The 13,664-nt window shown below is 43.2% G+C and overlaps 1 protein-coding gene across 4 annotated transcripts in view; it reads left to right on the forward strand.

The window, feature by feature from the left end:
• Nucleotides 1-13,664, forward strand: part of SGSM1 (small G protein signaling modulator 1) — an 87,582-nt gene that overhangs the window by 65,851 nt on the left and 8,067 nt on the right. For 3 of the 4 annotated variants that reach the window (XM_082640087.1, XM_082640084.1, XM_082640085.1), the window contains 5 exons: nt 2,425-2,607; nt 3,857-3,925; nt 5,590-6,180; nt 7,743-7,867; nt 10,100-10,182. In XM_082640087.1, the coding sequence (XP_082496213.1) occupies nt 2,425-2,607; nt 3,857-3,925; nt 5,590-6,180; nt 7,743-7,867; nt 10,100-10,182 (1,051 nt within the window). Of the gene's footprint in view, nt 1-2,424; nt 2,608-3,856; nt 3,926-5,589; nt 6,181-6,870; nt 7,065-7,742; nt 7,868-10,099; nt 10,183-13,664 lie in introns of those variants that run through there. The other variant, XM_082640086.1, reaches the window with a different exon arrangement.

The raw sequence follows: 13,664 nt of genomic DNA on the forward strand, positions 1-13,664 counted from the left end.
GTCAGGGAACCGAGATCCCAAAGGCCTCGCAGCCAAAAGAACCCCAAAAAACAAAAAAACAGCACATTAACATTGGTACAGTACAACCTAGGATTTCATTAGTTTTTGCATCCGCTCCTCTGTGTGTGTGTGTGTGTGTGTGTGTGGTTCTATGTCATTTTATCAAGGTGAAATTAATTTTAATAACATATTTTATTTAACCCAGTATATCCAATATATTACCATTTCAGCATGTACTCAATATAAAAATTATTAGTGAGGTATTTTACATTCTTTTATTCATACTGAGTTTTCAAAACCCACTGATATTTTACACTCCATGTCTGTGTACCATCTGTGCTACGATTTACTAAGTATTTGTCTTTGAATTGATTCACTTAAAAATTTATATAACTTACTTAAAAAGGCATTTTATATCCCTGCCATCAATGGAAAACCAATATGACTTGCCAAAAGAGAAGGAAACTTCAAAAATAAATAGAATGTGACAAAATGATATAATTCAGTTCTACCTAGATGTCACAGGCTGCCTGAGGCCTCTCTCTCTTTGTTTAGAAGGGAGATTATAAAGTATTAAGGATGGATTAAAGACACAGTAGTGCCAGACTGGCCTTCCTCATAATCAGAAAAGTTGAATATGGAGACTTTCTCACACTGTGGTTCCATATGCTGAGGCTGTGCCACGAACTGTCTAAAATGATCTCAGGGGCTTCCCTGGTGGCGCAGTGGTTGAGAGTCCGCCTGCCGATGCAGGGGACACGGGTTCATGCCCCGATCCGGGAAGATCCCACATGCCGCGGAGCGGCTGGGCCCGTGAGCCATGGCCGCTGGGCCTGCGCGTCCGGAGCCTGTGCTCCGCAACGGGAGAGGCCACAACAGTGAGAGGCCCGCGTACCGCAAAAAAAAAAATAAATAAAAATAAAATAAAATAAAATGATCTCAGGACCAGCATGAGGATTCCAGTGTGCCAGGCCCCGTGTTCGGGACTGGGAACCCAGAGGTGCATTAGATAAGGTCTTTGCCAGTTTAGGGGGGTTCATGCAAACTCAGATGGAGGCAAACTCAGGGGCTTTAAGAGCACAGAGGAGGCACCTCCACCGGGCAGAAGCCTACCTGCATTCTTTGAAGAGGTTGCTTTCCAGGCGAGGAGACTGAGGAAGGGCTTCTGGGAAGAGAGACGCCTGCATGATGCGATGTGTGTGTCTGTGTGCATTTGTGTGGGGAGGGGCGGAAGGGCGTGTGGACGTGGGTAGCTGGGGACGTGGGTAGCTGGGATGTAAAGGACGAGGAGGGTGGGGGCAACAGTGAGAAGCAGGGCTGGAGAGGAAACAAGAGGAAGACTGCCGAGTGGGAGAGGGACAGGAGGGGCCAGGCTGGGACAAGCAGGCACCAGGAAGGAAGGTCATCTGGGTGAGGGGTCCTGGAAGCCTAGCCTAGGATGGCAGTGGGAACAGGGAGGTGGGCTTGGATGAGTCTTCGGGAGGTCAGCAGGAGGGAGCTGCCCATGACAGGCTTGGGCAGGGTGGACCCGGAGCCTCTCTCTGGAAGCCCTGACTAGCTAAAGGCCGCCCGCCCCTCCCAACCCTGGCATGGGGCAGGCTCCCTGCCCTCCCTCTTCTCCTTCCTGCCCCCTCACACCCTTTCGTCAGCTTGTCTGCCCCACTTGTGCCCAGAGGTCTGGCAGATTCAGAACCTCAGTTACCTGGGCTGTGCAACACAGAAATGAAGTAAGCTCCGATCTTCTCTGCTGAAATCTCACAAGGGGAACACTAGAAACCTGTGGCCCTTCTCTAAAGCCATTGCTGTAAGTAAAGGAAAGGGTCACTTTTATTCATCTTTGTGTTCTCAGCACCTACCCCCCATGCTGGGCACCTGGGAGGCCCCTGGTAAGTGTGTTGAGTGACTGGAGGAATGGACAAATGAGGCATCTTGCTCATCTTATGTTTCATATGCCTAGGTTGATGCCTAGCACATAGTAGGTACTTATCAACTTAAATGAACAAGTGAATGAATGAATGAATGAAGTAGGAAAAAGGAAAAGAAGGTAATAAAGAAATAAACAGTCTGCTCACTTTAGTATCCCCAAGGCTTAGTATACTGCCTGGCACAGAGTAGGTTGTCAACAAATATTTGAATAAGTGTATGAATGAATGAATGAATGAATAAAAGAAGGAAGATAGAAAGGAAGGAGGGAAAAATGGAAAGAAAGAAGTTGCCTTGCTCACTTTTGTGTATCCCCAGGGCCTAGCCAGTGCCTGGCACATAGTAGGTGTTCAGTTAACATCTGATGGATGTTAACTCCATGAATGTTGGATGGGTGTTTCTAGGGCTCAGGGTCCCAGGTCAGAGCCACCATCTTCTGGGTTGGGTTGGTTGTCCCCTGGGATCCCAGCATTCCAGGTGACCGTGCATCTGCCCTGGCAGGTGGACGAGCAGATGCATGCCTGCTATGCACAGACCATGTCTGAGTGGCTGGGCTGTGAGGCGATTGTACGGCAGAGGGAGCGGGAATCCCACGCGGCCGCCCTGGCCAAATGCTCTTCGGGGGCCAGCCTGGACAGCCACCTGCACCGGATGATGCACCGGGACTCTACCATCAGCAATGAGGTGATGGGTGGCTCCCCTCAGGGAGCTGGGGGTGGGGCTCTGCTCCATCAGGCTGTTGTAGGAAGGGTGAGGGCTGGGTGTTTGGGGCCTTGGGACAGAGTCTCACCCCTGGCTTTTAGGTGGAAGGTGACTTTGGAGTCAGACAGACCTCACTTCAAACTCCAGCCCCTTCATTTCTTAGCTCTGGGGCTCAGACAAGCACCTTTACTTCTGGGCCTCAGTCTCCTCATCTATGAAATGGGAATGATCATTTGTATAGGGGAGATTTGTGTACAACTCAAACAAGCTAGCATATATAAAGTGCCCAGCACAGTGTTAGACTTTCATTTGTTCAGCAAATGCTGTTGAGTACCTACTATGTGCCAGGTACTTCAGGAATGTCCTGGAATGTCAAGAATGCTCCAGTGACTAGGTCAGACATATCTGTCCTGATAGAATCTCCAGTTTAGCATCCCAAAGCAGGGGATGGAAAGAAAGTCAATTCCCTTCACCAGTGATAAATCCGTCATCAATTGCCACACTAATACTGTGTAACAAACAACCCCCAAAAGCCAATGATGTCCAACAGTAAACATATATTTTTTACTCATGAGTCTGTGGGTCAGCCGGGCAGTTCTGCTCAGCTAAAAGGTTTGTTGATCTTCGTTGGGCTCTCACATATCTGGGGTGACTCGGCCCTGCTCCTCACGTCTCATCCTCCAGCAGGCTAGCCTGGCCATGTTCTCGCAGTGAAAGCAGATCTTAAAGAGAGAAAGCAGAAAATGCGCAAGCATTTTTTATGTGTTTGCCCTGTCGAGTTTGCTAACACCCCACTGGCCAAAGCAGGTCACTTGGCCAAGCTTAGCATCAGGGTTGACAGAAAGTAAAAGTTATAGGGCAAAAAGCACGTATACAGGGAAGGAGTAGACAATAGACATGCATACAACCAGTCCTTTGAGTTGAACTAAAATGTTAGTTGGAAGTCTCAAGTGCAGAGCAGTTAAAGGTGGGGTTCTCTGGTTGTGGGTGGGAGGTGGAGGTCCAGTGGCTGCTGTGGCCTCCGAGGAGGCTCCAGGGAGCGAGCCCCCGCCCCACTTCTATTTGATAGGTAGGAAGCTGAGGCCCTGAGAAGGGACTTGCCCGAGTCAGGGGTAGAGATAAGACCACACTTACTCACTTCCAGCCCAGCAGCCCCTCCTAAGCTCAATGTGGGGACCCTGAGCCCGGCTGCAGCCTCACCCACACTCCGTCCTACCCCTTTTTCTCTCAGTCCTCCCAGAGCTGCAGTTCGGGCCGCCAGAACATCCGCCTGCAGAGCGACTCCAGCAGCAGCACACAGGTGACCTCCCGGAGGCCCCGCCCCTCCCCACCCATCCCCCTCCCTCCAACCTGGAATAATGGGACTGGAGGTCCCTCATATACAGGTCACTCATGGTTGATCTGTTTTAGCTTTTATGCTAGCATTAAAAATTGAAGTTTTACCTACATGAGTAATACATGAAGCTCTTTTGCCTGTTAAAAAAATTAAAATATTACAGAGAAAACTATTTGGCTTTGACCACCCCTAATCCCCACATGCCCTCCCTAGGAATAACATTGCTATCTTCAGTTTGCTGTGTATCCTTCCAGACCCTTCTGTATGCCTTTACATACACAGAAATATATAGACAGTATGTAATATATTGCGATGTTTAGTAATCTTTTAAAATTTCTAAATAAATACCATCAGATGTATTGTTCAACAGCTTTTCATTTCATTCACTGCAAAGAAATGTTAACACATTCTCACTCAATATTAAAGAAAAAAACAAAGTGAAAAAATGTGCCGAGTATGTCACCTTTTGCATAAACAGAGGAAATATTAATATATGTATTATATATCTATTTATATATATCTTTATATTTATATATATGTATATATATAATATATATCTTTATATTTATATATATGTATATAAGTGTATATTTATATATATGTATTATATATATATCTATTTATATTTATATATATATCTATTTTCTAAAACGATGGAAGGATAAACCAGAAACTGATCAAATGGTTACTTAAGTGGGGTGAGGGGTACAGGGAAAGAAGCTACATTTCCCTGAATGTACTTTGTTTTCTAGTTTTGATTTTGGAGTTAGGTAAGTTAACTCCAAAAGCAATTTAATCGAAAAAAAATCTTTTTAAAACCAGAAGCACATGAAATTAACAGTAAATCAAGTTGGTGACATAACCACACAGAAGAAATATTTCAAGTGATCTTGGGATATGATCTTATACAGTCTGCCTTGATGGGATATGGCCTAAAGACACAAAGAACCACAAATAAATCTTAGATATGTATCCTGGAGACTTTTCCATAATATTTCATATACATCTAACTAATTTTGAAAATTGATCCATAATAGTCCACCACATGGATGTTTTTTTAGCCTGTTCCATATGTGGTTAACTAATTTTTTTACTTTAAAAAAAGTGCACATGGGCTTCCCTGGTGGCGCAGTGGTTGAGAGTCCGCCTGCCGATGCAGGGGACACGGGTTCGTGCCCCGGTCCGGGAAGATCCCACATGCTGTGGAGCGGCTGGGCCCGTGAGCCATGGCCGCTGGGCCTGCGCATCTGGAGCCTGTGCTCCGCAGCGGGAGAGGCCACAACAGTGAGAGGCCCGCGTACCACAAAAAAAAAAAAAAAAAAATTAAGTGCACATAATTTTGTATGATAAAAGATACTCTTCCTCAGGGTCAACTGCCGTTCTTCCTTGTTTCTTTCTGGATTATTCTATGCTTATGCGTGCATATGGAGCAATTTTTTATTTTCTACACATGGGAGCATATATTACACCTTGTTCTGCCTCAGTCTTTTTACTGACTGTGTAGTGTTCCCCTGCAGGCATGTTCCGTATTTGAACCAGTCCCCTGTGGATGGATATTCAGGTCGCTGCTGGAAGTAGCACCACAATAGACATCCTAGTCCCTCTGTCTTTGTGCACCTGGTCTGCAGGTCTTTGAGTCTGTGGACGAGGTGGAGCAGGTGGAGGCAGAATGCAGGTTGGAGGAGAAGCAGCCCAAGATCCCCAACGGGAACCTGGTGAATGGCACCTGTTCCCCAGACTCCGGCCACCCTTCCTCCCACAACTTCTCCTCGGGCCTCTCGGAGCACTCAGAACCCAGCCTGAGCACAGAGGACAGCGTCATGGACGCCCAGCGCCCTGCCCCACTGGTGATTCGATCCAGGGACAACGGTGTGGATGACGGGCAGAGCAGCGAGGCCACCACTTCCCGGGATGAGGTCCCCCGTGAGGAGCTGGCTGTGCAGGACAGCCTGGAGAGCGACCTCCTGGCCAACGGGAGCATGGACGAGTTCGTGTCCATCACTGGCAGTATGGATGTAGCTCTGCCCGAAAGGGAGGGCCCTGCGATGGAGGGCTGGAGGGGCATCGAGGTGGGGAAGCAGAGCCAGGTGGACAGTGAGGACAACCTCTCAGAGGAGCCCGAGATGGAAAGTCTCTTCCCCGTGCTTGCTTCTCTGGCCGTGACCACTTCTGCCAACAACGAGGCATCCCCTGTGTCTTCTAGTGGCGTCACCTACTCTGTAAGTCACCAGGATTCTCCTCCACTCAATTTTCTGCAGCCTCAGGAGGGTGGGAGTGTCCCACAAACCGCAGTTATCCAGAACGACCTCTGGTTCATTGCCTTTTCCCATCACGGAGGGTTCACTGTAGAAACCCATTTGGGAGAGAAGATAATATAATACTTAAAGAACACAGGCTTTGCAGACAAACAGTGCTGGGTTCAGATCCCAGCTTAGGTACATCACTTTATCTTTCTGAGCCTCAGTTTCCCTATCTATCTCGTACCTTCCTCCCTGAGTTGTTTTCAGAATTAGTGAGTCAAGTCCTCTGTGCTCAGCCCATAGCGATCAATAGCAGCCTTGATGGTGAGCATCCTGATTTACACTCAGGTCCAATATCTTTTAAATATTTTACTTTCTTGCCAAAAGAGCCCAAAGCAACGAACATCAACTGAAAGGGAGGTTTTCTGGGCCAGGTGTTGTATATCCATTTTCTTTTAAAGGACTTTTTATCTCTATCACAAAGAGTCAAACAGTCAGACAAGGCTGGATCCAAGAACTGGAAGCTGTCTGCCCCACATCTGCCCATTAGGCCCTCCCCAGAGGCAGTGGTAGTTACTTATTCTGCCCAAATTATCCGATGTTTACCCTCATGTCTGTAAATAATACACTTGTATTGCTACTTACTGATCTTTTCTTGTTTTTCTTCAGTTTTTGACATCTATTGACTCCCCACTGTGGAGGAAGAGGATTCAGTCTTCTTCCTTCCCCCGCCCCGCCCCCTCACCACACGAGTGAAACCGTCCCAATCCCCATCCATTCACTATGGTTATAGTAATTTTAGTTAAATGACTGTTTGGTGGTTATATTATTATAAGAATTTAATGCATAATCCATGTAGTAACCTGTATATGTTTTTTCTTTCCTGCAAAAAATTTTGTTTTTCCTAGAAGTATTTTCATTTATTTGTTTGCTTTTTATTAGTTTGCTACATATATATTGTAGCCTATATAAACATATATATATCAATCTTACTTTTTTCATCTATAAAATGGGGATAGTAATTCTATACATCTCATAGGATTGTGTTGTTTTATTTTTTTTGGTTTATTTTTTAAAATATATTTATTTATTTGGCTGCGCCGGGTCTTAGTTGTGGCATGCGGGATTTTCATTGCTGTTTGCGGGATCTTCGTTGTGGTGTGCAGAATCTTTAGTTGCAGCCTGCGGGCTCTCTTAGTTGCAGCATGCGGGATCTAGTTCCCTGACCAGGGATCAAACACGGGCCCCCTGCATTGGGAGTGTGGAGTCTTAACCGCTGGCCCACCAGGGAAGTCCCAGGATTGTGTTGTTTTATAAAGGAAAAAAATAAAGAGAATTTTCATCATACAAAGTGAAAGAGGCTTTCTCAGGAAACAATAGCAACAAGAATAAAGTCGAACATCTGACTGGTCCAGGTAGAGGAAGTTTTTTTCAGTGATGACAGGAGAGGGCTAGGAGGAGGAAAGAGAATCTCTGGAAGACAGCCTCTGTGAGGAGTTGGGGTGTAATTGTTCTTTTCCTCCCCTCCTGGGGGCCCGCAGCCAGAGCTGCTGGATCTGTACACGGTGAACCTGCACCGCATCGAGAAGGACGTGCAGAGGTGTGACCGCAACTACTGGTACTTCACACCCGCCAACCTGGAGAAGCTACGGAACATCATGTGCAGGTGGCCGGGGCGGGGTGGGGGGGATGGATCAGTCGGGGATCGGGAGGGGATGGCACAGGTGTGTGCTACGGGGAGCCCATTTAGAATCGCACTCTCTGCAGCTGGCACCATGCCCACCTTGAATCTCATTCCAGCCCATCCTGACAATTATATAACAATTATAGTAATAATAATAATAATAGAGAGCATTTATTAGGCACCTACTGTATACCAGGCACTGTCCTGAGCCCTTTACTAACATCATTTCACTTGGTCCTCACAACAAGCCTATGAGGTAAGTCTTATCCCCTTTTATAGGTGAGGAAATGGAGGCTCAGAGGGGTACCGCATTGCTCAGGGTCCCTCCAGGTGGGCAGTGGCTGTACAGGAACTCACCCATTTCTCTCGGACTGTAGAATCTCTGCTTTATTTCTTTAAGCCAGGATTTGGGGCTACTTGTTACTTTTCATTAAATAGTAAATATTTTATTTCTTGATATATGAAAGCAACCCATGCTTATTAAAAACCTGAATCAACCAAAGAAATCAGAAGTTCATAAAGTATAAAGAGAAACTTCTCCTTTTATATCCAGTCATTAATGCCACTCACCAAGAAGAAGAAACTACTGCTAATGGTTTAGTGAATATCCTCCCAAGCCATATATATGAGATATCTATATATACACATATATAATAGATAGTATATTATATAATATACAATGTTATACTATATAACATATATAATTATGATTCATATGTAGTATATAATTATATAAATATATAGTATAATATGAATATACACATGTTAATATATTGATATTTAGATAGTAATTAATATTTAATGTAATATGCTATATAACTATATAAATATATAGAATGTAATTATACTATATAATATATAGTTATACTATGTAATATATAGGATAATATAATATGAATGCACACGTTTTAATTTTTTTTAAATGTTTATCTGTGTTGGGTTATACTATAAACTATTTTTCTACAACTTGCTTTTTACACTCAACAGTGCATCCTGGACTTCTTTACATGCTACTCTAACTCAGGGGTTTGCAAACTACCACTACAGCCCATGGGCCAAATCCTGCCTACCACTTGCTTTTGTAAATAAAATTTTTTTTAGAATTTACCTATGCCCATTTGGTTGCATATTATCTGTGATTGCCTCTGCAGAGTTATGTAGTTGAGAAAGAGAACATATGGCCTACACAGCTGAAAATACTTCTTATCTGGACCTCTCAGAAAAGGATTGCCAAACCCTGTTCAAAGCCTTCTTATTAATAAACACCACCTCTTAACTATTCTGTCTTATGGTCTCCCAAGCAATTACTGCCACTCAAAATTTAGTTGATGAGATACAAACATAATTAACTTTAATATAGCATGCTTCCTTAAAATTAAATAGTGCTGGGGGAGAAGGAAGCATAGACTGACTTTTACCTAGTTACAGCACCAGGAGAAATCACGGAAGGCCTCACAGTGGTGTGACCTTCAAGATGAATTTTGGCAAAAAGAGAAGACACTGAAGAAATAAATCATTTAGCACTGAAGTTAAGAGCACATACTCTGGGGTGAGGCCACCTGGGTTCAAGTCCTGTCTCTACCATTTATTGTTAGGTGTATGACCTGGTGCATGTCACTTGGTTCTCTGTGCCTCATTCCCCTTATGTGTGAAATGGGATAATAATAGTAACTTTTTCATATGATTATTTTGAGAATTAAATGATACAGTACATGTATAGTGGACAGAGCATACAGTAAATGCTTAGTAAATATTAGTTATTATTATTAAGGGACAGATGGAAATTCCAGGCAGAGGAAACTGCTGGGACAAAAGCACAGGGGCATGAATGTATGCTTTATTTGTACAAAGGTAAATACCTCTGCAGCTGGAGGGGAAGAAGCACTGGGAAGTGATGTGTGAGACTGTAAAGAGGGATTGGGAGGAAACTATGAACTCCTTGCACCCCCAGTAAAGGAGTTTGGACACTGTCCTGTCATGCAGTGGGGTTTTTGAGCATGCAGTGGTCTTGAGCTGAGCTTTAAGAAGGACATCCTGGTGACCGAGCATAGGATGTTTGAAGAGAGTGAGACTGGGGATGGGGATGCAGGCTGGAGGTTGAGGAAGTGGTCCAGGTGAGGGATGGGGACCAACCCGGGGTGGAGGTAAAGGAGGAGGGGGTTGGAGAGGCATATTGTGGGGGCCATCACTGGGCATCTTGTGTCTCTCTCGTAGCTACATCTGGCAGCACATTGATATCGGCTATGTCCAGGGTATGTGTGACCTCCTGGCTCCACTGTTGGTCATTCTGGATGACGGTGAGTATATCCTCCCTGCCCCAGAACTGGGGATGCAGTTTCCTTCCCACTACATAGAAGAGAGGTTAACCTGACTCTGTGACTCCATGGAATGGGTCAGTACAGGTGCTCAGAAGACCTGTCCAGTGAACACATCAAGGTCCTAGTGAAATAAAAAGTTCTCTTATTCCATGTTGACCAACACTTATTTCCAGGTGTCCAACACCCATCCAAGCTTTTGCTAGCCACTGGCTGTATAAACATGAGTGAGAACAAAGGAAAACTCAGACCCAGACAGCTTCACTACTGAATTCTACCGAACACTTAACAAAGAATGAATACCAATACTTCATAAACTCTTCTAAAACAGAGAAGAAGAGGGAACACTTCTCAACTCATCCTATAAGGCAGGTCCTTACATGAGGGCCCACTGGTACCCTAATACCAATACCAGACAAAGACATCACAAGAAAAGAAAACTGCAGGCCAATATCCTTTATGAAATCAAAGGCAAAAATCCTCAACAAAACACGAGCAAACTGAATCCATCAAGGTATAAAAAGGATTATATTTCAAGACCAAATGGGATTTATCACAGGAATGCCAGGCTGGTTCAATGTATGAAAATCAATCAGTGTAATTCACTACATTCATAGAATAAAGGACAAAAATCACATGATCATCTCAGTTGACAAAAAGATGCCATCTGACAAAATTCAGCAGCCTTTCATGATAAAAAATTCAGCAAACTTGGAATAAAAGAGAACTTCCTCAACGTGATAAAAGGCATCTATGAAAAACCCACAACTAATGTCATACTCAATGGTGAAATATTGAACACTTCTCACCTAAGATCAAGAGTAAGACAAAGATGTCCACTTTTGCCACAAAAGGCCCTAGCCTTTACAACTAGGGAAGAAAAAGAAATAAAAGGCATCCAGATTGGAAAGGAAGTAAAACCATGTATATTTGCAGATGACATGATCTTGCCTATAGAAAATCCTAAGGAATCCAGAACACATTAAAACTAATAAACAAGTTCAGCAGGGTTGCAGGATATAGGACCTATATAAAAGTCAATTATATTTCTATACAATTGCAATGAATAATCTAAAAATGAAATTAGGAAAGCAATTCCATTTTCAATAGCATCTAAAAGAATAAAATGCTTATGAATAAATTCAACAGAAGAAGTGCAAGATTTGTACACCAAAAACTATAAAATATTGCTGAAAACTGAACCAGAAACACAAAAACTTGGTTATTTTTCTTCCAGTGAGCATGTAATTGTTAATTGATTTGAGTTTGCAAATAGACAAACAGGTAAAAAAAAAAAAAAAAAAAAAGAACAACGAAGAAAAAAAGACTACAAAATTGGATTCTCTGTCATCTCTCACCCAACAGAGAATAGGCTTTCATTATACACCCAACAGAGATCACCAAATAGTCAGACCATAATAGCAAATCCCCAGTCATTGCTGCCACCAATTCAGATTAACTTATTGAAGGTATACAAGCCAGAAATAAAAACAAATACATAATATCAGTAGAAAAAGAAAAAAAGAACTAGAGGGTCAGAAAAAGTTCTGTTGTCACCGAGGATGTACAGGTAAATTTGATTTAATTTGTCTCCATTGGATTAATCCCCTCAAACATCTCAGTGGATGACCTTCAGAACTGATAAAATATAATTTTCAGGGCCTCCCTGGTGGCGCAGTGGTTGAGAGTCCGCCTGCCGATGCAGGGGATACGGGTTCGTGCCCCGGTCTGGGAGGATCCCATATGCCGCGGAGCGGCTGGGCCCGTGAGCCATGGCCGCTGGGCCTGCGCATCCGGAGCCTGTGCTCCGCAACGGGAGAGGCCACAACAGTGAGAGGCCCGCGTACGGAAAAAAATATATATATATATATAATTTTCAAAAAGTTAATGTGTCTCTCTCATACAAATAGAATAAACACATGACAAAGATTTCATCCAACTTATTAATGAGGAAACCAGTAAGATATGAAAACTGCCTCCAAGAGCATGTGAGAAGCTGGGCATTTTAGCAACATTAAAATAAGATTGCTGCCAGAAGGGACAAATCTGTAGAGACAGAAAATAGACTAGTTGTTGACAGGGACTGCAGGGAGAGGGAAATAGGTGATGACCTCTGATATAGAGAGAGTCTTTTGGGGGTGATGAAAATGTTCTGAAATTAGAGATTTTAGTTCACAGATGTGAATATACTAAAACCAGTGAATTATACATTTAAAAGAGTGGATTTTATGGTACGTAAACCTCAGTAAGGCTGTTTTAAAATGGGAAGTATAACTCCCAACTCTTCAGAGCTGAGCATAGTGACTTGCTTCCAGAAAGTTCAGTGTAGAAGGGGGTGGGAGGTGAGAGAGAAACTATGCAGTGGGGAAACCTGAAAACACTGCCTCTATCAGGTGGCCAAGGTCATCAACCATTCTAAATCACATTGATACAGTATACCCTTGATATGATGTGATTAAAATGGCACCTTACCTACGTCTTTCTCCCAATAACCCATAATTCCAGTCTTATCATGAGGAAAACATCAGATAAATTCCAATAGGGAGGCATCCCGTAGAATACCTGACAAGTATTCTTCGTAACTATCAAGGTCATCAAAAACAAGGAAGGCCTGAGGCACTGCCATAGCCAAGAGGAGCCTAAGGAGAGATGACAGTTGTATGTAATGTAGTCCTTGGATGAGTTCTTGGCACAGAAAAAGGACATAAGATAAAAAACTATGGACTTGAGTCAATTATGTATCATCAGTAGGTCATTAATTGTAACAAACGTACCATACTAATGGGAGATGTTAGTAATAGGGGGAACGAGGTGTGGGGTATATGGAAACTCTCTGTACACTCTTCCCAATTTTTCTGTAAATTGTTCTGAAAAATAAAGTCTTTTAAAAAATAAATGAGATCTTACTGTGCCTCTGGAAACCTTCTTATAACTTTCCCCAAAGTTACTAGGTGTCAAAAGAGAGAAAAAAGGTACTATTTTCAAATAAATTTTTTAAACACTGGGTTGAACAATATAAAAGATTTTTTAAATTATATGACTTCTCAGAGCCTTTTCATTCTTAATATAGGTAGTGGCTCTCTAAGCAGCATTTCCCAATGTTATTTGACCCTTTCTTTGCATAACGCCTGCAAACACCCTTCCAATATTGACAACTGCTCGTTTAATACAGTGGTTCCCAGACATGAGAATTTCATGAACCCTGTAGAATGTTTTTTTCAAAAAGTTTGGGACCAAACATTGTCGACTTTTCATTATAGCAAATAGGGATCTTTAAAACAGAGCGCTTTGCTGTCACCATTGTTTCCTAAAATAAAACATTTCAGTACCTCTAAAGGTGGGAAGTATGTAATTAATTGGAGAACGTTCCTTGAAATGGTATACATTTGTACTCCATTGTCCTTATGTTTGTCATTTGGCTGTGGACTTTGTGAACCACCTCAGGGCCTCGGACCATCACTTTG

This window comes from Mesoplodon mirus, assembly GCF_964341445.2.
Source record: "Mesoplodon mirus genome assembly, chromosome: 13".
NCBI lineage: Eukaryota > Metazoa > Chordata > Mammalia > Artiodactyla > Ziphiidae > Mesoplodon > Mesoplodon mirus.